At 36.6% G+C, this 25834-nt stretch overlaps 1 protein-coding gene across 12 annotated transcripts in view; it reads left to right on the forward strand.

Moving 5' to 3' along the window:
- The window catches only part of MECOM (MDS1 and EVI1 complex locus), a 537754-nt gene that overhangs the window by 484988 nt on the left and 26932 nt on the right, over positions 1 to 25834 (forward strand). For 8 of the 12 annotated variants that reach the window (XM_073232122.1, XM_073232118.1, XM_073232116.1 and 5 more), the window contains 5 exons: positions 7878 to 7980; positions 11032 to 11248; positions 16249 to 16396; positions 17679 to 17835; positions 22222 to 23578. In XM_073232122.1, coding sequence (XP_073088223.1) covers positions 7878 to 7980; positions 11032 to 11248; positions 16249 to 16396; positions 17679 to 17835; positions 22222 to 23578 — 1982 coding nt within the window. The remainder of the gene's footprint in view (positions 1 to 7877; positions 7981 to 11031; positions 11249 to 16248; positions 16397 to 17678; positions 17836 to 22221; positions 23579 to 25834) is intronic. The other 4 variants (XM_073232119.1, XM_073232117.1, XM_073232127.1 and 1 more) reach the window with 3 other exon arrangements.

The following is a 25834-nucleotide window of genomic DNA, read 5'->3' on the forward strand; positions in this document are numbered from 1 at the left end:
AATCAGACAGGTCACTAAGGCACATTTCATGTAAGTTGACTTTTTAGATTTAAATAAGACCCTCCTTTCCACTCACTACCTGGGTGTGTGCTTTGGGGTAACATTTTATAAATATGTATGTATTCTGCCTCATAGGAAGGAGCACAATTTCATTCAACCTCCTGGCCTATCCTAACATGGTCTGCAAGTAGAATAAAGTTCTCAGAAACAAGACATTATTAATCTTGTCATTTACACAAGGTGATAAGTCCTTTCACTTTTAAACAGGCCCTTGACAACTGGTATTTAGTAAGTAGAATAAGAGAAGTCTGCTGTTCATTCTGAATAAAAAGAAATGTGTCGATAAGAGATTATCTAATGCCTGATGTACATTTTGAAGAAATAAGATATAGAAGAACTAGGGCCCCTCAGAGAATACAAGGTCAGAATTCACTTAGGGGATTCTGCCAGCTCTCTTGTGGTTAATGAACAGCAGCAAGATTCTACAGCATTTTCGGTTGGAACAGGCATTGTTCTCGTTTGTGCTTTACCTTATAAAGTTTTAACTGCTTCCAGGACAATCATGGCTGAATTGGCACACCCTCTTTCCCTCTCCCTAGGTCCACGTCAGTGGTTCTGTTGGACTGCTGTGTCACTAGAACAGTATTATTATTGCAAGCTTATTATGGGCTCAATTATTAAGTTATTTTCTTTGGCTTTTTACTTAAGAAAAAAACTGTGTTTTTCCTGTATCATTCAATTAATGCAGTTGGTGCAAAAAGCAGGGAAGATCAGCTCTGTAAAAAGCAAACTGTAATTTGTTAGCCTCTTTCCACTTTTTAAAAATGTTTGCGTCGACTGTCAGGTAATTTGTTAATTTGCTCTTCCTTTACAAGGATTTCTGTCCACATTTCCTATGACCTCTTTTGATGTTAAAATTATTATTGGCTTTGGGCATTTTCTTTGCTTTGCTTTTAAGTCAAGTTCCACTTTTATACCAAAGTTATGTTCTGCTGTTTTAAGATGAATGCCAGCTGGCAAAACCCAGAGACTGGCTTTGCGAACAGTGCCTAAGCTGATTTTGGGGGGATGTTGCCTGGCTCATAAGCTACTTCCTTCACCCAAAGATGAAACTGTGTCAGACATAGTTTGCCATTTGATATTTACATGATAAAACAAACGGCATCTCGCTGCCCTACCCCACCACCCCAAAAAAGTTTTGTCTCAAAGCAATGCCCAGGACATAATGCAACCATAACAGTACACAGACTAGAAATTTTATTAAGATTCATAGACTACAGAAATTAAAAAAGAAGGTGACCTGAAGTATAATGTGCACATTTTAAGTAAGTAATGTTTCCATGTATACACCTTTCATTCAGAAAGATCTCAAAGTCTCACACCCCATACTAGACTCAGATATTTCTGGAATGGTGCCACAAAGTAGTTGTCAGAACACATTATAAACCATCAAGGAGAAAAAAATGGGTTGGTCAAGAAAAGCCTTAAGCCTAGTAAAAAACCCAAAGGTGATCTTTAGCCTCCTCATCATGTAATGATGGAACTCTTCCCAAACATTCTGAGACCCTTCAGAATGATCAGTTTTCACAGAATCAGATGAAATGGCCACATCAAAGACAGGTGGCTAATGGATATTTCTTGTGGGGTGTGTAGAGATTACCTTAGAGGTTATTTAAAAGGACAACTTGAGAGATTTCCAGGCTCAGTATACTGTAGGCTCCAGGTATAAATGAATCTTTATCACTTACCCTATTTATGCAAACTAGAACCAACAGTCAATTCTCTTTTGTTTCATCCAGTAAATTATACTTGGCTTTCTCTTCATGTTATTAACAAAATTTGTTATTATAAAACCAATATAAAAATGTGGGGGAAAACTTACCTTCCAGTAATATTTTTGTCCTGGAAATGGATATATGTTTTCATTTTGGAAGTGGATATAGCAAGAACAGTACCTGATATTTCTCAATTAATATTTTCTAGTTTTCAGGTTGTCACCCTGAAGACAAATTCAGGATACCATCTTTTTGGAGAATCTAAGGATGGTTTGCTCTGGCAAAGCTTGGCCGTGATAAAGCTTCCATTCTGTTGGATGAATATCTTTACATTCTGTCATCAATCCTTCTGTCCACTGAGGGCACTTCTTGTTATCTCTTACTAATTATGCTCAGAATGTATAATAGGGTTTTTCTTCTAGAGGCTAAAGCTTCACATCACTCCTGCTCTACTGAATTGGGGTTTTCCACATTGCTATAGTTAGGTCAGGGGTCCAGACCATGTTTCCTAAAGCCCGCACAAATGCACACATTGTCTTTGTGGACTTGATGTTACCTTCTACAGCACCAAGACTGACAGATGTGTTCATATCTAATGTTGACTTTGTTTAGTTATGCAAACTGTCACCTACCTGCCCTCCCATTCACCATCAAAACATTAAATTTCCATTCAGCTTTTCCTAGTCTCCTGACTGGTAAGTTGAATGCAGCTATAGAAAATAAAGCATTCAGAATGAATTTTGGGACCTGGAAGAGAAAGAAATCAAGTGTCAGCTTCAAAGTGGAAAAATAGCAATGGTCTGAAAAAGTCTCTTAGTACATATTTTGCAGGGGGTATATTTCTCTATTATTTCAATTATTACAACTTCTGGAATAGGTTGAAGGTCATTCATAATTCACACTTCTGTCGTTTTTAGACATGCCAAATGCAGTCTGTTAAGCATAAATAAAACTTCAGAGCTTGACCAGAAAAAATAAATGGGGATTCATAACAGTGAGGACTTCATCTTTTTTAGAGTAAATGATGTGTTTTCTTCTTGTTTTTCCCCTTATGCACTGAATTTTTCTTCTGTCTCAATAGTACAAACATAATACTTGAAATTGATTCAAACATAGCAAACTAGTCAGCAAAGCTGGTCTGACAGATTCTAGATTTTTTTTATTTTATAAGATAATAAACAAGAACCCACGTTACTACCATTTATAGATACAAATGGTAGCATCATTGGTTCGATGGAGGATTAGATTGAACACAGGCCTGGACAGTATAAAACAGCATTAGTTTGAAAGTCTTTTATAGCCAATTAACTTTCCTACCAGAATGCTTATAAGAGTTACTCTTTAGTGGCTCTTTAGTGGCTGATATCTTGGACTTATCTCACAGAAGACAATGAATTCTTAGTAAAATGTGATTAATTCTAATTACAACTACATGTAACATATATTACATGCAATATTATGATATATATAATAATTACATATAACAGATGGTATATAATTAGAATTAATCATAAGTCATTAAACATTCATTTCTATTAATATATAAAATAAGTGATTGCTAATATTTTATGCAAGTTTCAAAACTTCCCCAAAATGTATGGTGTGCCACATTTATATGTCACATAAAAAATATAGAACATATCCAAGCACATACACTTATGCATAACATTGTGTGAAAATATACCTTTTGGAAGTCTAAAATTTGCTGCATTAAATACATGTTCTTACTGCATTTTATTCCGAGTTTAGCCTTGTGAATATTAACTGAATGGCTGTTCTTTTGGCATTTGGAAATGGTTTCAAGATTTGATTAAAATAAATTAAGTATACTAATTATGTTTAGAGTAATTGCTATGTACATTTTTACAATATTATATTTATGCCTTAAGATGTGAATTTCACCAGTAGTAATAATAAATAATTTGGAGAATTTCTAGTTTTATTTTCAAAGATGTGGATGATTTAGAATTAAAAAAAAATATTCAGAGGTTTTACCAGTGTGCTATTTTAGCAAATTTTAAAAAATAAAATTATACAAAAAGAGCTATTAAAACATTTGCTATAAATATTTATTCTTATAAATTGAAGAATCCAGAGATTCAGTTATAATATCCATACTTGCAAAGGTAGAAATGCTGCCTTTTGGAAAAATAAAGAGTCCAACAAGATTTTGGGAAAATTATTTTTTCTAAATGATAAAATGAAAAGATCACTTCAACTTTCAAAAGTTTCAAATATATGGAGAGTTAGGCCATGTTTATAGCATGTTGTGTTTCTGGAATTTTGTATTCGCTACCAAATAGAAAACTCTAGGGGAGTTAACATAATTTTAAAATATTTATCGTGGCTTTTTAAAAAATGGAGTTCCCATATCATCCTATTTCCTTATATTATAGGGCCCTTTTCCTCTTTTCTTTCACCTATATTGGGGTGAATTGTGCTTTTTCCTTTGAATATAGCATTCGGAGAGATACAGAAGAAGTAAATACATCAACATCCCTTTTGTATTAACTCAAACTTTTTCTAAGTGTTTGAAACTGTTGAGCCCCTCTTTATATAGTTTGTCACAGAATCCCATTGTTATTTTGGATCCAGATAACTTTTTCCATAAAACCTTCTGATAAGAGAGGAGACCTTTTCTAGTATGGAATTTAATAGAGTAATTGATTCCTTCTATTTTTCTCCAACACAAAAACTAGGGAAGATATATAGTAGTGTCTCTGCTTCTGTTACATAACTCAGATGACATATATGTCACAGGACTACAATATAGCTGCTGTTCTCAGAATACACTGATTTTCAAAACATTACAAATATTTTTTTACAAGCATGGTCAAGCACACATATACAAACCCACAGGCAAAGCTTCATAAGTCACTTGTTATTTATTACATTTTTATTTGCTAAAAGTCCTGTTTTATAACATAAAGGCATAGATGTGATATCCTATTTTCTGAAAGGTTTGATACGCCCAAGATTTCATTCCATCCTTTCCCCACGTAATTGTTTTGGGCAACAAATTGTCATGACGCTTTCATTTAAACTATTCCTCTCACTTCTCAAATGCCTGTTGGTATATTTTATAAACTAGTTTTGTAGATACATCTCGGAATTCACATATTCAAATTATACTTTGGGGCCATTCTAATTATAGGAAGAAAACGTAACGTTGCCTAAGTCTCTCTAAGATTCTAAGAGATGAGATAGAATGAAAATTCCAAGTGGTGCACCTTAAAAAAATACCAGCTCCGTAAGGGTGTGGTAGATGGGACTTTGAGGCACATTCTTACTGCTATATGAGGAAGCATGCCCAGAATTTGCCCTTATTATGTCTGGGGCCCGCCAGTTCTTTTCAAATCTCAGTTTCATGAGCGCTATAAAAATTCACTTAAAATCGAAAAGAACACCCTGAAGTTAAAACCCACTCTGCTTTGCCTTGCCTTTCATGGCCTGGAATGTCACCTTTTACCTCCAGTATATAAAGCCAACATCAACACTCTTCCGTGTCTTTTATTTTTTATGCCCTCAATATTCTTCCATGACAAGCTGGACACTTAAAGGGAAATTACAGTAGTGATCTGTGTTCCGGCAAAAAGAATTGTCTTCATAATATACAGTTACGATGTATCCATCATTTTCTTTTGTTTCTTGGACGGTTCACATTGGATTGGATTGAGTAAATCTAAAATGGAATTAAAAGAGACATGATTAATAGAGAACTACAAAGAAATAATGATATCATAATACTTTCTTAAAATGATCTGGCATGTGTGTCTAAGCAGCATTCCCCAACAGAGACAATCGCACCGTTTTACAGTCTTGCAGGGTATTGTCTCTTTAACCTCACTGTTTCCGAGAAGCCACCGAAAAGTTCTAATATGTCACAATTCAAATGTCAACATGTTGTTGGAAAGGAAACTAATAAGTCAAACCTTTGAGAGTTGCCAAAAAAAGAGGTGATTCAAACTGTTGAGAGAAGTCCATTGTTTTCTAAGGGGAAATAGAACTCCAGAATGAAACAAGGTACTTATAATCATTTAACTGGAAGGTTTAGGGAAAAAAGCAAATAATGCACACTATTTAAAAAAAAATCTGTTAACTTTTTGAGCATATCTGTTCCTCTCAGCATACTTCCAAAGAAGGGAAAATGTGAAGGTTTGGGTTAATAAGATACAAACTGCAAATTCAACTGGTCTTTGTAGAAACAGCACATAACAAGGAGTTAATTTTCCTTAAATAGTATGAATTTTATCTTTGAATTGATATAAAGACTCAGGTTATATTATAACATACAGTAACAGTTTATTATTAGCATTATTGTCTATAAACCAGCTTCCCATAGTTAGATGACTATTGCATGAAGAAAAGATTTTATTTTGATAAGAAAGATACTCAGAAGAAAATTCTCCCTATTGAGTTATTTTTTGATTTTTAGCACAATTTTGTGCTCTGGTGTGTTTAATAGAAAAATAAACAACTGGACTTCAGAGCCACCTACTGGAATAAAGAGGCACATACTTAAGTTTAATGTTCTCTGCTTTTCAAAAAATAAACAGATAAATACAATAAAAACTATGTACCTTTCTGTTGAGCTTATAAGACGTAAATTTGCTCTGCTTTCCTCAGTTTAAAATATCAAAAGGTCCTGGAAGAAACAATAGTTACAGCACTGTCTTCTAAAAATATATTCCTCCCATTTCTTAGTAGGGTCCACTAATTTTAATTTGTTTTATGTAAATTTTCCTCCCATTGGCTTGAGACTGAGCCAAAATGAATCCCTAGTCTTGTTGTCTTTGTTTGTTTTTGTGGTATTGCTGTGTGTGTGTGTGTATGTTTGTGTGTGTGCTTATGAATATAATCAGTCTCATTTTCACCAGTTAATTGTATAACTTTGTTCTTTCTTCCATAACCTCTATCTAGTTATGGAATTGTTGTTTAATAATAAATAATCTTAGAATAGAATTAAAAACTGATAATTTTTTGGTAAAATGAATAAGCACCTTAAGTATTTTCATGATAAAATGCTTCCTTTCTTTGGATTTAATTGACATATGTTAGTTTCAGGTACACAGCATAATGATTCTACATATATATATATATATATATATACATGTGTATATGTGTGTGTGTGTGTATATATATATATATACACACACACATATGCATAGTGAATTAAATGCTTTCATAAATGAAAAAAATCCTCAAGTCTGGAGAAAGGAAACTGGACAACGACTTACCTGAGGTCACAGAGCTGGTTGGGGAAACGTAGGCAGGTCTTGGAAATTATAGGTCAGGGTCCTTTCCACACTTGCTCCACTGCTTTTTATTCAGTCATTAACAGATTTATTAAATCCTTCCTCTTAGCATTTTGTGAGAAAGCAAGAGGAATAAGCACCACTCCTACCACTGAGGTAAATGAATCAGTTAAAGGTGTTCAACTTGCTTCCAAAGAGAGGGTGTCAAGAGCTGGACCCTGAGGGCAGGTTCTAGATCTGGGAGAACCACTTGTGATTGGTAAGCGAGGGACTAAGATTTTAAAAAACAAAATACTCTCCTTTGACTATAGTCTCTACAGATCATGCTGTCATGATTCTTAGGTCAAGTGCTTCCAACCGATTACCTTAGAAACACCTCGTTGAGAAGGTGCTATTACTGAGAACATGCTCAAGGTGAGGGTAACTGTGCCTCTGCCACCGTTAGACTAACACTGGATAACGCAAGACACATTCACTCTGTGAGTATGTGCAGGCTTCACTAGAGTGCTGAATTCAGAGAAAGGAAAGTTCTTCGTTAAACATTACATAGGGTGTATGTGACACAGCAAAGCCTTGCACAAGGAAAATTTGGTTTGTAAAGTAGAATTTGGAAAAGATTTGTGGAGTGTCATGAGAGTCACAGGTTTCCATTTGTCATCAGAAGGCTAATTTTCAGTATATAAAACAGGAAGTCACACTTCTTTGGATAAAAATGAAAAGGAATATTTTTGTTAAGATCTGAGAAAATAAGCAGATACTTAGTATCTCCCTTAATATATATCTCTTAGTATCTTTCTTATTATTTATTTTCTCTCTTCCCACCCCACCCTTTTCTTGTTTTTTGAAGATATTTTATAGAGTAGTTGCAGACATTGCACCAGGAGAGGAGCTCCTGCTGTTCATGAAGAGTGAAGACTATCCCCATGACACTATGGCGCCGGATATCCATGGTTAGTAGCCCTACACCATTGCCCTCCTCACCCTCATTTGGAAACTGTGAGGAAGCATCTGAAAGGGTCCATCACACTTGGTGGTTGTTAATTTTCTTGGTTAGTCAATGTCAGTTCTAACAAATTCCTTCTCTTGGAGTGGTTGTTTTCTTGGTTTGACATCTGGCTAATACTACTTTGAAGCTAAAGTAAGCAGAGGTCAAAGACATTTTGAGTATTTGGATTGAGATGTTGCATAGTTAAACCTTTGGTCAATTTCTTAGACTATGGTGAGAATCCTTTCACTGTACAAAAGCCATTCCAGGGGACTCAGTTTGGGGCTTTCATAAATCAGGTGGATGTTTCTTCCCGTCTGATGTTCTACTACTGGGAAAAGTGTTTCTCCTTGAACAAAATCCCAACTGGCATGACCATATGGGAGGGAGGTTGTTGGGATGGGAATCTGGAAGAATGTACAGAGGAGGAAACTTTAGAGCTGGAAGAAATCTTATTTGCTGGAGACCTATTCTAAATCAGAGGAAGGGGAAATCAAAAGGAATTATGATGGCTAGCTCAGGAAAGAATAAGAGAAAATTCTGCTTTTCCTGAGTTGTGTGATTTGGATGAGAATTGAATACTTTCTTTTTTTTCTTTCCTATGTCTATCTTCTAATATAATATGATTTGGTTCAACATAAGCTAGTGGTATCTTGAGAGCGTTTTGAAGCTGGAAGGACACTGGGAAGGGTCACACAACCCAAGGTAGCTGAGAGGTGGGCATTTCATCCCCTGCCGTTGCTCTGGCATTCAGAATGGCAGAAGCTTAGCCACTTCTCTCACTCCTGTCAAGGAAGCTACCACTCTTGGCTGGCTCTTTACTTGAATATTTTCCTTTGGCTGAGCTGTATTCTGCCTCTTTATGGGTTATACCAGCTGTAATTTGGGGAGCCTTTGGGAAATTGTTTCCTCTTAGAAACCCTGACAAGCAAATGCCTTTAGAAACCAAGGGGTCACAGCTAGCCTGTTAGAATTTGAACTGGATTGGGACATCTGACCCCATGGGAAAGGGCTCTGTGATTGCTGTGAGTGCTTAGATGAGAAAAACGGTGATCTGGGCTTTCTCTGGGGCAAGGCATCTTTCATTAGTGTTAGATCCAAAGTGGTGCTCAATTATTTTTGGAAATAGAAATGATTTGTTTATTATTCTAAAACGTCTAAGTAGAAATGACTATTCTTTTAGGGCTACCATTCATAAATTACTTGTCTTTATAACACTCTTGAGCTCATCAGCTGCATTTGGTTTTCATGTAATATGTGGCCTGGAGGTTCTGTTTGTGTTCAGGCTGGTGGCTGGGATCCTAAACGTAGACCTTAAATATGTGAATAGTGTTAACAAACAGTAAGAAACATTTCCATACCTAGTGAATACCAGTAAGAAACTGATCTGTAGAGCCAGGGGATTTATTTTAGAATACCTCCCTCTTCCCTAAGCCTCTATATCCGAAGTTAACAGAGCCTTCTGAATCTACATACTAATTTCTTTACCTTTCTGGCCCTCCATTATTGATTTAGTTTAAACGAGCCCAGTATCGTTGTGTGGATTACAGATGACATCCCACCTGACCTCTCCGGTGGCTTCCCGTGCTACAGTAGGGCTTTCCAGCTTAGTGGGCCCTCAGTTCCCTCCTCAGCATGGATCTAAAAAGCCTCCAGAGACCTGCTACCCTCTCTAACTTCATTTCCTGGTCCTCTCCTCCATGTACCCTATAAAGCTGTCATACTTTACTATGACTTTGCCTTTCATGAGCCTGCTCTGCTCTTTCTTGCCTTCATCGTGTGTCCATTCTATTCCTGCTGCCAGAACTGTCCTCCTCATTCCACCTTACCTGGCTGATTCTTACTCATTTCAAAGCCTTTTCTGAACCTCTTCGCATGAGATAAGATGGTTTAGGCATGTTTCTCTGGACTCCTTTAGGCCCTATGCATGCATCTTCATAAAATATGTCACACTCTGTCCACACATGTATCCCCTTTAGTGTTTTATATATTTGTTTCCTAGCAAAATGTCTAGCAATGGGCAGGTGACTAAAGTATTCACTCATTCAACAACTGGCTACCAGTCCTGGTAGGTTTATAAAACAGGAATTATGTATCATATTGCCCTGGGTGTTTTTCAAGATTGGTAGCTGTTTTCAAGCCTTCTATGATTATGTCTTTGTTGATCTGGGCATAGTATGACCTCACAAGTGGGATAGAAGCTATTCAGATGAGAAGAATAGAAACAATATCATCACTGCCTGACACTTTATGATCTTGTTATCTCTAGTCCTCACTATTATCATTTATTTATCTTACTGATTTAAAGTACATTCATGATATGTTTGCCATTTAACATGGCAATGCCAATTAGTACTGACCCCAGGGTAGCATAAATTAGCCTCGAAGGATACTAAAAACATCCTGTGTCCCAGTATCAGTAAGGGTGAATATAATGAAGCATCTAAGTTTACTGATATTAACCAGCCTTAAGCATAGCTCAGATAAGGACTCTTTGTCCTATGAATCCTTCAGATTACATGGCACAATGAGAAAGCATATGAGACAGAGATGGATTCAAACCCTGGCATAACCACTTAACTCTATAATCCCCGACTGGTTACTGAACTCTGAACTTCAGTATCCTCATCTGGGATAAAAATCTGACATACAACTTTCCATAATCAGGTTAAGGAATATCAATAATCCATGTACAGAGTTGAGGAAATAGATGATGCGAAGTAAGTGGTCATTAGTACTTTCAATATCCTGTGAATATTAAACCCTGGAAGGGTTTAGTCATAAAGTTTTATCTGATAAGAAGGTTATACTGTAGCCACAGTAATCACTTACGTTACCGTGTGAGGCTCCGTCCTGGCTTCTCTACGTGCATTATTTCTAATCTGTATTAAAATTGAAGTGGTGGAAATGGCAACCCCATGATTTCTAATGTCTTCCGTAATTCATTAAGCCTTGCTGGTCTGCGGAGGCACTTCCTGATCGCCCAGTCCCAGTAACATCTGCACTGTTTTCATAGAAGAACGGCAGTATCGCTGTGAAGACTGTGACCAGCTCTTTGAGTCCAAGGCAGAACTAGCAGATCACCAAAAGTTCCCGTGCAGTACCCCTCACTCAGCATTCTCAATGGTGGAAGAGGACTTTCAACAAAAACTTGAAAGTGAAAATGATCTCCGAGAGATACATGCAATCCAGGAGTGCAAGGAATGTGACCAAGTTTTTCCTGACTTGCAAAGGTTAGAAATGACATGTTGCACTACAAAATGTGTTTATTTGCTCTGAAATAAAATGTTATGCTGAATTATCAGAATTTATGCAGATGGAAAATTTGGAATGGAAATGAGTCTGAGAAGTGTGTTAGTGACATGTTCAGAAATTATTTTTCCCTGGAAATTCTCATCTGTAAAATATTTACAATGAAGTTAGAATTAGTTATTTTGATGCCAGATAGAAAATAATATGTTTAGTTTTATTTAAGTAGGGTTATCAGCAACTGAAAGCTTAATATCACAGTAAAATATGACTTAGAGGAAAAACAACAGTTCTGAAGCAATAGTGATGCTAATTAATCACAGGCCGAACAGTCAAACTTCCTCTAGAAACATTCAGATGATTAAAAAACCCCAATTGGTTGTGGTGCTTGTTTAATGAAAGGTAGATACTTTTTGATAGATCAGTGTAACAGATACATTTAATTTCAACTATTTATCTAAACTGCACATATGTAAAAGAAAAAAAAATTATGTTCAGTGAAGAAAACATTACATTTCCCAAAAGGGAAAAAATATACATGATCTAAATGAAATAATTCTTTAGTGCTTATTTTAACAAAATGAAAATCATATTTCAGCACTATATTTTTTATAGCCATTTGAATTTAATTCAAGAACTTTTTTTTTATTTCTATTTAAGAAAACAGCAAGCCTGATTATGCTACAAATGGTCTTTCAAATCAGAGACATATATAACCAGCTAATAGTTTTTCTGTTTGTTTCTACCAAATGGTTTTTGCCTTGGTCCACAAATGATCTCAATAATTGCATTCATTCCTTTGCTTTTAAATTTGGAAATGTTCCTTGGAACCTGTAAGCAAAAGAGTGGGAATAAGTAAGAGTTTGTCTTGGACACGCCACCTATTTCAGTTTACCAATTTTTGTTCCTTTCTTTCCATAGTGCCTCCCCTACTTCTTCCCCTTCTCACCTTTATTGATTGTCCTGAATCTGCTTCTCTGGTTAGCCTCTTTTTGGAAGAATCTCTTTTGGTAGACATTCATTTTAATGCATAAGTGACTAAGGTATCAAATATAACCCATTCCTTGAAGAGAACTGAGTCAAAACAATGAATCTCTAGGCTTGAAAATTCAGACCTAACTCAGCTATTAAAAAAACATTTTGAAGAATAAGAAGGCTTTTTCAGCACCCTTTAAACTCATCTTAACTACTTAATGTGAGTTCACATATAGAATAAAGGTTATATGTGTTTAGCAAAATATGGATTTGTAATAAAAAGCACATCTCCTAAATATAATTGTTTCCAAATGAAGAAACAAAATGAAATTAATAAATACAAATAAAAGTATTTATACAGTAAAGCAGTATCTCTGATGCCAGAGTTTAAGTCAATTTCATTCAATTTTTGTTATTGAAAATAATGGACATTGGCATTATAAAACAAAACTTGACAGACTAAACACGAAAATGTAATTCATTCTTCCTACTAGAGGTATACAGCAACATTTCTTAGGGAGATAAAACTTCTTACATGAAGATTAATCCTGAGTCAACTCTACTGAATGCCAAAACTAACTCTCAGTTTTAGTTCCTTTGGTCAAACATTCAGTGGAAAACAATAAGGAAACCTAATTATCTGACATTGGATGAAGCTTCAAAACTCAGTGTTTGGTAGCTCAGCCAGATGGGTACAGCATGTGACCACGCTACCTGACATCAATCATCCAAGTGATATTTTTGATTATATAATTTAGCCTCATGTAGAAGCTACATTCTCTGAATATTTTTACTTTATTGAATACTATATTGTTGCTTTATACTTTAACCAAATGAAAAATCCTTTCTTGCATGACCTATTATTCTGTTCTGCAATTTTTATGTAAAATGTTGGGCAGAGAATACCCTATCCCCCCAAAGAAGGACAGGGAACAAAGGCTGAAATGCAAAAGATCAAAAGAACCCAGCAGCCTAAGCAAGGCTCTAGAAATTGGGATAAAATTCTATGAAAAGTGGAGAAGTGTCACTAATGACTGACTGGGTTGCTTCTGTGTTCATGAGAGGAATGCACACTTGTTTTTGTGAGAACCACTTGCCTTTTTATTCTTTCTACAACTGATTAGTTAATAGCTGGTAAATCCATGGAACAACATGGATTTTATGCTAGATTAGAAGAGGCAAAAATAGGAAAATTCCTCTTGCTTTGCCTTTTCCCCCACTACAGGCCATGTACTATACTCTTAAAACTGTGTCATACCCTTGGAGTTAGGGTACAGGAATGACTCAATGCACGGGCCAATCCTTACCACTAGATTTCAGAGTTTATGGTTTGACATGCATAATAGAATGTATGTCTTAAAACGGCATGCCTTTATGGGTTGTGAAGGTCATGAAGGCTGTGAGAATAGCAATCTGTACAGTGATTTTGGAAGATGTCCCTGACTCAGTTCAATGTTAACTGAAGTTGTTGATCTCTCTCTCTTAACTATCTCAGTAACATTTCAACTTGTGTAGCAAATAGAGGGTTGCATACTGTAGATAAAGATAGGGCTGTTCTTGTGACTCCACACACCTGTACTCTCCTGGTACCTTTTGTTCACAGAGATATCACCATTTGTACTCAAACAGAGTAGCATTACCAACTCACTGACTCATAAGACAGGAAAAATAAGTTTATGTGCCAATATGAATAGACTTGCAGGGAGGAAGCCAAGGAAGAGAAAAAATATGGGAAAGGTACTTCTAATTTATAAAGACATGAGAAAGGCACTTCGTTTATTCACATACACTGCCACATGCACAGTCTATACCATTACCAGAAAGTATGTTGTAGGTGCACAGAGGTCTTAGTTGATACCCAAATTTAGACTGTTCATCTCACAGAAAAATAAAATACGGGAAAGAAAGAGTGCTTGCATGTGTGGTAGTTTTTTAAAATACGTTTTTATTATAGAAAGTATTAAATATACACAAAACTAGATAGGATGGTGTAATAAATCCCCATATACTCAACTTGAATAATTTTCACACAGGGCCAATCTTGTCTCAGTTTTACTCTTTTTGGATAATTTGAAAGAAATCCTGAATATTCTTTCATTTTATTCATAAATAGTTCGTTCTGTATCTGTAGAGAGTAGGGACTCTTTTAAACATAGTTCAACACCACCCTTCAAAAATAAAGATTCCTTGGTATTACCAAATATTCCATCAGTATTAAAATTCCCTCTTACCTAATTATTTTAGAGTTTTTTCTTTGAATTAAGATCAAAATAAGGTCCAGCATTGCAATTGGATGACATACCTCTTATATTGCCTTTAATTTATAGGTTCCCCCAGTTAGTAAGTCTCTCTTTCTCCCTCCCCCTCTTCTTCTTCCTCCTTCTCTTTCTCTCATATTACATTTATTTATAGAAGAAACTTAGTAGCTTTTCCTGTAGCATTTCCTCCAGTGTGGATTCTACTGATTGTATCCCCTTGGTATTGTTTAACATCTTTCTGCATCCTCTTACCTCCTGTAAACTCAGTTACATCCCAAGCCTTGATCAGATTTAGGTTCAATGTTTTAGGAAGAATATCTCACTGATGGTAATATTTACCTCCATCAGGAGGCACATGATGGATTGGCTAGATTCATTAATTTTTTATGGGATGTAAAATTCTACTTCTACCATTTTTTCACTATTTATTTTCCGGATTATTTCTGTGCAGAGAAACTCCCCTTCACTGTTTATTTGCTTACCCTAAAGTACAGTTCATATACGAAAGGCAGAACACGTGGGTGAGAGTTTTCCTTTACTAGTTTCCATAGTAATGATTTGGCTTCCCAGTATCTCCCAAGGATGACCAGTGAGGTTCTGTTTGTGTGTTTTTGAATATTATTATTGTTGAAAGATGAGATTGTTGTTTGTTTTGAAGCTAACATTTCCCCATCTTTGGTCAGTAGGCGTCTTTTCAGACTGGTACCCCAATTCTTTCCACATCACCTATAACTTTCTTGCTTTTGCCATAATGTCTTGTGTGTTCCTGCTTCGCATTTGAAACAGGCTATTTTCCAAGGAATTCTGGTTGCTTTGTTTGTGGAAAGAATCCCAGTGTGTGATGTGTGTTTAGTATATATTTAATTAGCAAAAATGTTGCAAACATCTGAACATCACTGTAATCCATTATCTACAATATTTGCTTTTCATTATATTCATTCGGATTTCATATACACATTTTTGAAAAGAGAGGACAACATTTGAGAAAGAAAAATATTCTAAGCTTTAGAACAGAGAAACTATGCTCATAGGAGACTTCCCACTGTATTTTTTGAGGGGCTTTATTGGTACATCCACTTATAATATTATACACTTTTCTCCCTAATTCATAGGATATATGAATTACATATTTCTATATAATATTTCTGTCTATATCTGTATCTACTTCCATATCTGTATACACACATATCCATTCATTGGTACATCCACCTACCATACATTCATCCATCCCAGGATTATATTGGGAAGCTGCTTGTTAAATTGTTAGCTAACAGCTCACTTTCCCATGGGGTGATGTGGATAGAAACAAAAATACTTCTTTAAATCTAAGAGGTTATATGCATTAGATAGAATACTGCCTGCATGTTCTTAAACATTTTCTTAACATTTTCTGTTTTGAGTGTTTGCACTTGAATTAAGTGGGTATTAGAATTATGAGTTGTTAGAATTGTAGAGTGAATCCAGAACTGTACAAATAGCTAGTTGTTTATCACACCCTATATTGGCAACTAATCCTTGATAGCTATCAGATTCATTTTCTAACAACAGGGGTACTTATCTGTACTAGTGAGACACAGTCTAGGCCACACAAAATGTACCAAACAAGCCTGTTTCTTCTCTTTCCTCCTTCTCACCTCAACTTTTCCTTCTTAGTTCTTTAATTGCCAGTTGGATTAGTAATAAGATGACATTCTATTTATGAATGTGTTCTTTGTCACCATTTCTTATTGAATCAATTATTCTCTTAACAGCCTGGAGAAACATATGTTGTCACACACTGAAGAGAGGGAATACAAGTGTGACCAGTGTCCCAAGGCATTTAACTGGAAGTCCAATTTAATTCGCCACCAGATGTCACATGACAGTGGAAAGCACTATGAATGTGAAAACTGTGCCAAGGTACAGTGAATTTGTAGGCTATTTGGCCTCTCTCTGCTATCCTCTGTCTCTTAATCCATCACTTGCTATGAAATATAAAAACAAGCCTTGAGAGGGGAAACTATAAATATCTTGAGAAAAGTAGACTGAGTGTTATATGCTAAAAGGCATTACTACAGTGTATAAAAAGTTAGTAGGTATCCTTTTATTTTTGTAAGGGAGGAAGTGAGGCTTAATGGTGAGTTCCAGCACTAGGTGTCAGACATCCTTGGTAAATTCCAGGGTCTGCTACTGGCTTGCTAGTGTAGGGTTGTTTTACAGCCTTATGGAGAATGAAAATTTTATCCAATGCACAGTACTGATTTCTTTTAATAGCAATTTGTGAGGAAGTCACATAAAGTTTCTGAATGCTTATTCAGAAAGAATGGAAGACTACTACATTTGCAGATTTTTCCCCCCACATCTCCACCATAAATCATGACTTGGTTCTAAATTAAAGGTGTAGCACCTTAGTGGCTAGTGCTGACCAGGATATGGGTAAAATGTAAACTCTGCACCTTGAACATTACTCTGAGCTATGGAATAGTGGTTCACATCATTTAATTTTCATGTTTCTCAATTAACTAAAAAATATTCTAGTGTTATGAATGTTGACTTCTATTTCTAAAAACTTATTGGCACTTGAATATCTTTCCTCATGCCAATGGAAACTGTGACATTTGAAATAATCTTCAGAGATATTTTGTTCCCAGATATGTAGGTGCTTTTTTCATTTCTTTTTTTAGTATAGTGTCCAAAGGAATGATTTTAACTGAATGGTAACTGACTGAAACACAGTGTTAGCATTAACTAACACTAGGGGAGATCCTTGAATAGATTTGAGATATGTTAGTCAAAATGCCCCCTATTTTGTACATAGTGTGTCTTTGTTTAAAGCATGGAAATAGCACACCAGTTTTAATTATGTCACAGCTGGTATTTTATTATTCAATACTAAATATTCTAAATGAAATAAAAAAAGCTTTGAATATGGTCCAGTAATGCCATTAATTATTTTGTTCAACTTATTCCAATGGACACTATGAGCTAAGGATATAGAGCTGAGTAACTTATAGTCCCTACCTAGTGGAGCTCATGCATTGGAAATATGACAAATATCAAATAAAACAAAACCAATAAAAACCAATAAACATAAACAAAAACTCAAATAAACAATAAACAGAATTCCTTCTTGAGTCATTCCTGGTCTTCTTTATTGTGTCCTTGACTTAAGTTTCTTGATTAATCAGTACTCATTTCCTAGCAGGTTTTCACGGACCCTAGCAACCTTCAGCGGCACATTCGCTCTCAGCACGTTGGTGCCCGGGCTCATGCTTGCCCGGAGTGTGGCAAGACGTTTGCCACTTCGTCGGGCCTCAAACAACACAAGCACATCCACAGCAGTGTGAAGCCCTTTATCTGTAAGTTTTTACCACTCAGCCCTCCTTCCTGCATCTGTCTCTTGTCCAAAAGGCACTATGATCAGGAGAGTGGCCACATGTGGCCATTAGAGGGGTCTCTGCATTACCTATTTATGGTCTTATCCAGTAGGGCTATTTTCTATTACAAGAAAATAGTTTATAACCAGATCCATGGTATTTTGTCTATGATCCCTGGGGTGTTTTCTTTTAGATGAAATCAATAACAGGCAGAGAAAAGAGTAGTCGTTAAAAAATGAAAGGGAAGCCTCCCCAAGATGTAGGATTTAATAGAGACAACCAGATTTGTCTTAAAACTGAAAATGTTCAAGGCTTTGTAAAACAGCAAATAACAGATACCACTAAACAAGATGAAGTGATAAAAGCCTGTTCTGGATCAGAAAGAGCTGGAAGAATCCCACCTGGCAAGTAGGCTCATGACTCTGCATGTATGTGTGTGAGTGTGTGAGTGGGGAGAGGGAAAGAGGAATAAAATGTCCTTTGATCTACCGGTTGTTGCCAATCACAGGCTGCAGATCAGTAGTTCTCAGTTGCTTAGAAAGCAGAACATTTTCACTTTGATTCCGGACATGTTCCTTCTATAACCTACCGCACTAAAGCACATTTACAGGCCGTGTGTTTTTAGGGGACATCCAATCTGACCACCTATATAGAACGTTCCTGTACAGAGCACTTCAGTCACAGTTCAAGTAAAGCAAAACTGAGCCCTCGTTTGCTTCTTGTGTCCACCCACTCCTGTTCTCTGTTTTGTGCTAAAATATTTCACAAGGAAAATCAGTTGTTCTCAGTTCATCTGGGCAGTGACTCTGGACTGCTTTTGATCCATTCTCGGCTGGGCGTATAAACACAGTGACTCACTGAGTTGTGTTACAAATCTCAAGGCTGATTTTGGATCCAGATAGGCAGAGAACTGGTTGAAACATACTCAGTAGTTGGCAAGATCTCTGACTTGGGAACCCTTGCATAAGAGTTCTTGGACAAATACTTAATGGTTTGTAGTAGGCATATGAGACACTACTACAGGACCTGATGGGAAAAAAAACGATTTTCAGGGCCAACATGGAGATGCCAGAGACTAACCCTTCTCCTTTTTGCCTTGACACAGCCCTCTTTTGTGCTTCCAAGCATCAAGAGAGTCTCTTTTCTCTTTCCAGATTACGTTAGAGTCCTATTTTGCTCCCAGGTCCCTGGGTGGAATGAAGAGGAGTAGCAGATAAACAAAAGGGTGCTCTATTCTAGTCTCCCTTGGCAAAGCTCTGTTGAAAGTCATGGGAAATAAATTATACAGTAGAAATTTTAGACTTCTTGTGTCAAAAAGGCATTCCTGACTCTAGGTCATAATGCCCTAAAAATGTACTTGCAGGTGTTTACAGGCATAAAAAAACTCATTCATTTCTAATTTTTCAGAAATAAAATTTGATTAATTTATTATGTTTTGGTGAGGAAAAATAAAGCAGAACAGGTCACAACAAGTTATGATCGCCCACTTAATGTTTTCTCTGTTATTTAAAATGAAAATCAGAAAATTTAGATTCCTATTTAAGATTCTGCGATCTGGAATTTTAATTGAGCCAAAGTCAAGTGTTTCACTTTAAAGCTCTATAGGGTGTCCCTTTCCAATCAGATGGCACAAACTGTTTCCCATGAATGTATTTTCCGTAGTTATTGGTAAATTTAAATAGCAGATGGCATTCTTCAAATATAAAATCTGACAGAGAACCATGAGGGTAATTATGAATAATAGCTGTGTAATTTCAGAACAAAAGAGGAGTTGGTGTGGAGACTCTGGGGTGGAGGAGGTTCACCTAGAGTTGATATCTGTTTCTCACCAGAGGGCCACACACCATGATTTACCCCCACTGGTGTGTTTATGGCAACTGTCTCTTATTACAGTGTACCGCCAAGCTAGGGCCCACAGTCACCAGTGCTAAGGTAATTACTCACTGCCTTTACAGAAACCTCCAGCCTTCCCAAATAGAAACCACATGCTCTAATAGGCTGAACATATTCAAAATACCTCTTAATTTGTTTAATAAGTAGAAAAATGCAATGTTAACTGCTGGCTAATTCCTTATTACTGAGAAAATTACAGCAGAGTATAGACTTGAACATCAATTGAACCATTTACCTGGAGGCCTGATGGTTTGCGGTGGGCCAAGCCAGGCCTTCAAGTGAGAAAAACAAAGCCTCTGCCTAAGGAAACATTCCAGAGTCTATATTCTTGAGACCCAACGTGGACACTGCTCATCTGTGTAACACTGGATACAACCAGGAAAGTCAAATACACCTTCTGTTACTCCAATATAGAGAAGCTCTTGATTTTCTTAAATCCATGCAGCTATAAGAAAGAAGTGTAGAGAGCAACATTTCTTTGCCAAAAAATTGCAAACCTTTCAAAAACTTACACTGTGGTTGAATACCCATCAAGACATTTTCTCAGTGCCTTTTAATGCCCAGAGGAGAGGTGTTGCTTTCTTAATGAGTGGACTTTTATAATTTCAAAGTCATTCGATTTACTATTTCTCATTATTACTCATAGCTGAAGTAGTATAACTAGGGAAAGTCTCATGTTTCTACCCTTTATATATATGTTTTCATTAGCATATCAAAGAATTTAAATAGTATATGTATTTGTTATATATATAGTTAACTAGTATGTACTTTTAAAACAGACTCTGATCAATATATTCCAGTAGAATAATTTGAATTATAGAAGAAATCACTCACAATTTTTTTCTTTGCATTAAAACTCACGTTACAGCTTACAGATTCATGTTATGAATCACCCCACAGTTGAAAGTCGTTTCACTATTACTAAGCACACTGATATATGTACTAATGCGTTTTAATCATTAGTAGTAAAAGAAATAGATATGGAATCACTTGGTACTTCCTGGTTAGTGGTATGTAGGGTAATCTAAGCTCTGGGTGAGTTTTGCATGACTAAAGATCTTTAAAATCTCCTTGAATGATATTTTTCTTTAAATCATCATTGTTTTGACTTAGGGGCTCTTTCTTATTCTGCTTAAAGCAGTCATCACATGAAAGCAATAAATGTTGTACTTCATCTTCAGTTTCATTTCTTATATAAATTTTTTCAACAATTACCAACAAGGCCTATCATGTTTCTGCATGTATTAAGAGTACAACAGAAGCATTAAAGTAAGCTCACACATAAAGTCGACTCAGCTCTACTAAAGTAAAATAAAAAGCATGATGCTTAGGGAGCAGATAGTATAATCTTGCTGGACTGTGAAAGTGGGCGGGACTGTTCCCTGGCAAAGGGGTTCTTAAGGGTTATGGAGTTGGGTCTGAAAATACACTCAGATCTGTTTACGTGTATGTGTGGAGGAAGATGTTCTACTTTTCTGGCAAGTTCACGGTGAAGAGGGTTCTTTCCCAGCTGCACCCACTGCTGCGCTCTTTCTGGAACAGAGCCCTCCAAGCACTCTTCCCTGCCGACTGTGGTTGGCTGAGCCACCTAGAAGTCAAGCCTCAAGATAGCCGGCCAAGATATGACAACAAGTGGACATATTTCCCAAGGACGGGAGTTTCATAAATGCAGGAAGGTTAGCACAACCACTGGTGTGAGGGGAAGTTAGAGGACGTGCTCATAGTTCATGGGAACCAGCAATGCAGGATGGGCCACATTCAATTTAGTTTCCTTTGCAGGCTTAAAATAGAGCCATTGTAAATTATGTCAGTCTTTCTCAAATCATGAAAATGATTGTTAAAAATGTCTCAGAATACACAATGTGCATTGTTGTGTGGCTTTGATGTGTGAATGATGAGAGTGTATGATATAATGCAAATTAAATAATGGTAGAGCAGTCACAGGCTTTTTCCCCCAGGGGAGAGGGAATAAAGGAGAAGTTTCTGGTCGAGGGAAAGGCTGCTTAATTTTATTTTGGTGCCCACGATATGGAATTTTTTAAATGGTATAAAATTTTAAAGGGGTTCCTATTAAGGTTTCATACTTAGTACATCTAAAGACTTTAATTTTCAAGATTCTGTTAGTGTAATAATGGAGTGGGAAATCAATGCATGCTGGACTTGGACTTTTCTATATTAAATATTTAAATACACAGCTATGCAAAATATTATGCAATGGGGATGACAAGATATTATATATATATATATATTTAAATATGAAATATTTGTGCTGCCTCAAGACATTTGTCAGGTTGGATGCCTTGCTTTGGAATCTAGTGAAATGGGGTTTTCTGTGTTTGGTGCACCCCGACTGGTGCCTCCAACAACTTTTCCTGGCTTCCTAATTGAAATTTTGGGTGAACCAGTTGTGATACTTGCTAAATTCAGAAGCAATTGCCATAAAGCCTGAGATTGTTTTTTGTTGTTTGCACACAGGTGAGGTCTGCCATAAATCCTATACTCAGTTTTCAAACCTTTGTCGTCATAAGCGCATGCATGCTGATTGCAGAACCCAAATCAAGTGCAAAGACTGTGGACAAATGTTCAGCACTACGTCTTCCTTAAATAAACACAGGAGGTTTTGTGAGGGCAAGAACCATTTTGCGGCAGGTGGATTTTTTGGCCAAGGCATTTCACTTCCTGGAACCCCAGCTATGGATAAAACGTCCATGGTTAATATGAGTCATGCCAACCCGGGCCTTGCTGACTATTTTGGCGCCAATAGGCATCCTGCTGGTCTTACCTTTCCAACAGCTCCTGGATTTTCTTTTAGCTTCCCCGGTCTGTTTCCTTCCGGCTTGTACCACAGGCCTCCTTTGATACCTGCTAGTTCTCCTGTTAAAGGACTATCAAGTACTGAACAGACAAACAAAAGTCAAAGTCCCCTCATGACACATCCTCAGATACTGCCAGCCACACAGGATATTTTGAAGGCACTATCTAAACACCCACCTGTAGGGGACAATAAGCCAGTGGAGCTCCAGCCCGAGAGGTCCTCTGAAGAGAGGCCCCTTGAGAAAATCAGTGACCAGTCAGAGAGTAGTGACCTTGATGATGTCAGTACTCCAAGTGGCAGTGACCTGGAAACAACCTCGGGCTCTGATCTGGAAAGTGACATTGAAAGTGATAAAGAGAAATTTAAAGAAAATGGTAAAATGTTCAAAGACAAAGTAAGCCCTCTTCAGAATCTGGCTTCAATACATAATAAGAAAGAATACAGCAATCATTCCATTTTCTCACCATCTTTAGAGGAGCAAACTGCCGTGTCAGGAGCTGTGAATGATTCTATAAAGGCTATTGCTTCTATTGCTGAAAAATACTTTGGTTCAACAGGACTGGTGGGGCTGCAAGACAAAAAAGTTGGAGCTTTACCTTACCCTTCCATGTTTCCCCTCCCATTTTTTCCAGCATTCTCTCAGTCAATGTACCCATTTCCTGATAGAGACTTGAGATCGTTACCTTTGAAAATGGAACCCCAATCACCAAGTGAAGTAAAGAAACTGCCGAAGGGAAGCTCTGAGTCTCCCTTTGATCTCACCACTAAGCGAAAGGACGAGAAGCCCTTGACTCCTGTACCCTCCAAACCTCCAGCAACATCTGCCACAAGCCAGGACCAGCCCCTGGATCTAAGTATGGGCAGTAGGAGTAGAGCCAGTGGGACAAAGCTGACGGAGCCTCGGAAAAACCACGTGTTTGGGGAAAAGAAAGGAAGCAGTGTTGAAACCAGACCGTCCTCAGATGGTTCCTTGCAACACGCGAGACCCACTCCTTTCTTTATGGACCCTATTTACAGGTAAGGGAGGATGGGAGATGGTTCAGTGTGGACATATATGCGAAAGGTCATGTTTATGCTGTGGACTTAGAAATCTTAACAAACCATTTTTATTATGATTCTTTCAAAGCAGAAAGTAAAGTTGTTTTATCTAGTGAATTCATTTTTTTATTCAGAAAGTCGACTCATTAGTCTTGGACTTATTTTTGGATGTCTCTGAATTTGGGGTTTTGGAATAGGCCCACAGAGTTCTTTCCCTTGATAATAAATTTATTTTTAAACACAATTTTTTTTAACGTGGAAAATATGGGAAAGCCATATTTAAAGCAAGTTGTCAAGTGGCAGAAGAATGAGGCTCCTGAAGGATTAATGCAAATATGTGTGGGTACTTAAATAGGTCAGGTTATTTGGAATGAGATGGGACATAGAACAGCAAGAGCTTACTCTCTGTTAACCTACCAACACATCCTTAATAAGCACTGGTCATACGCTATCCCTAAATAAATTGCCTGAGAGCCCCAGTAAATGAAACAAAAGTGTTTAGTATGTAATGTGAGTGATCAGCTTAAAAACATGTTTTTAATGCCTCTCTGTTTAATGCCTTCATTGTCCAGTTTTCTTTGATGCATCCAAAAATCCCTGGGGGGCAACATATATGCTTAACAAAAAGCCTCTTAGGCAGTATTCTGTCACACTCATCTGTCCATTCAGAGTGATTTAGTTTTTAACTATTAGCTTTCTTTAAAAAGTATGAATAACAATAATTATGCTTGTTATGTATTTTAAATGTTTCCAAGCATTTTCACATTTACTTTCCCACTCAAATCTTGAACATCATCAAGAGTCATTGGAAGCTGTGGATAATTTTTTATTGGACTTATTTAAGATGGGAGTACTTGCATATTTTTGCCTGATTCAATTATATGAAGAGACAATTTTGTGCTATTCTTTTATTCAACAATATTTACTTAGCTCCTATTACTTAATAGGTACTAAGGTTGCAAGCTCTTTTCACTTAAAACTCTTTTTTCTGTTCACCATGTAAAAACTTGTTCGTTATGCTTCAGAAGATTGGAGACTGTTGAGAATTAGGCTTGGGGTTGATTAATGATTGTGCATTGAGTCCCCTATGCAGAATTTTACTGTTGTTAACAACCATATGATCAATAAATATGAGAGATGCCCTTTCAAAAAAAAACAAAAACAAAACAAAACTCTTTTTCTACCTAAACTATCAGTGATACATTAACCAAGAATACTGCCAGTGCATTAAGGGCTACTACTACTTGAGCATGGAAAGGGGAATAAGACAGGACAATACAAAAATATCTCAGAGCCATGAGTACCATGCTTGGGCACTTCAAAAAAAATTTTTATCTTAATTGCTGTGGCAGTCCTATTAGTAGAGAAAGAAAAAGAAAGGAAAACAGGTTTTTCATTTTTTTATGTGTATCTTGCATGTTAGACATTGCCAGTAAGGTGGTATTTCCAACTCAGTGACATATCTTAGTCCTTTGTGAAGATAATTTCTCAGACTGCCTTTCTTAGACCCTCCCAAGGGGCTTCCAGTTCTTCAACACACCCATTATACTCTTCTCCCTCACCTCCTAACCTTACTGTTGCTTAATCTAATTTAAATCTTCTCAGGTATTTCAGTCACAGTTAAGGCTCAAGGTCTGTCATTTTACCAAACTAATGGGAGACTTAAACCCCAGTTTTAGTACAAAACATGGGTTGAAATCTCAGATTCCCTTATCTTAAACTTTGTTTTCATTCATAAAGTGGGTATAAGAATACCCATTTCAATGAGTGAAATAGTGTATGCAAAACATAGCATATATAAAATTTCAAGAAATAATAGCTGTTTTATTCATTTTGATTCTATCTTAAGTGAACTTATTCAACATCATTTAAAAGAAAGTTACCAACAGTTGGTGAAAGAAATTCATTCAATCCATGATGTCATTTCCTATATGCTTAATAGAAAAGAGAATGACAAACACTTCTAAAAAAAAAGAAGAGATGTACAGATAAGTTTATATGTCTCTCCTATTCTTCAAAAAGTTCCTTTTTCTCTTCCCACACCATCGACTTTACCTGCCTATTTATCAGAGGTGGCACCTAGAACATGCCTATCACTTAAAGGGTGTCTAGCAGGGTGTAAAGTATGCTTAGAAATTCTCCTGCTGTCATTGGCAAATATGGAAGAAATATAATGACTATTTGGGATGTTAGAAAATGACTTTAATTTTCAAAATGAACCCTCTCCTTATGATT

This window comes from Manis javanica, chromosome 3 (assembly GCF_040802235.1).
Source record: "Manis javanica isolate MJ-LG chromosome 3, MJ_LKY, whole genome shotgun sequence".
NCBI classification, from domain to species: Eukaryota; Metazoa; Chordata; class Mammalia; order Pholidota; family Manidae; genus Manis; species Manis javanica.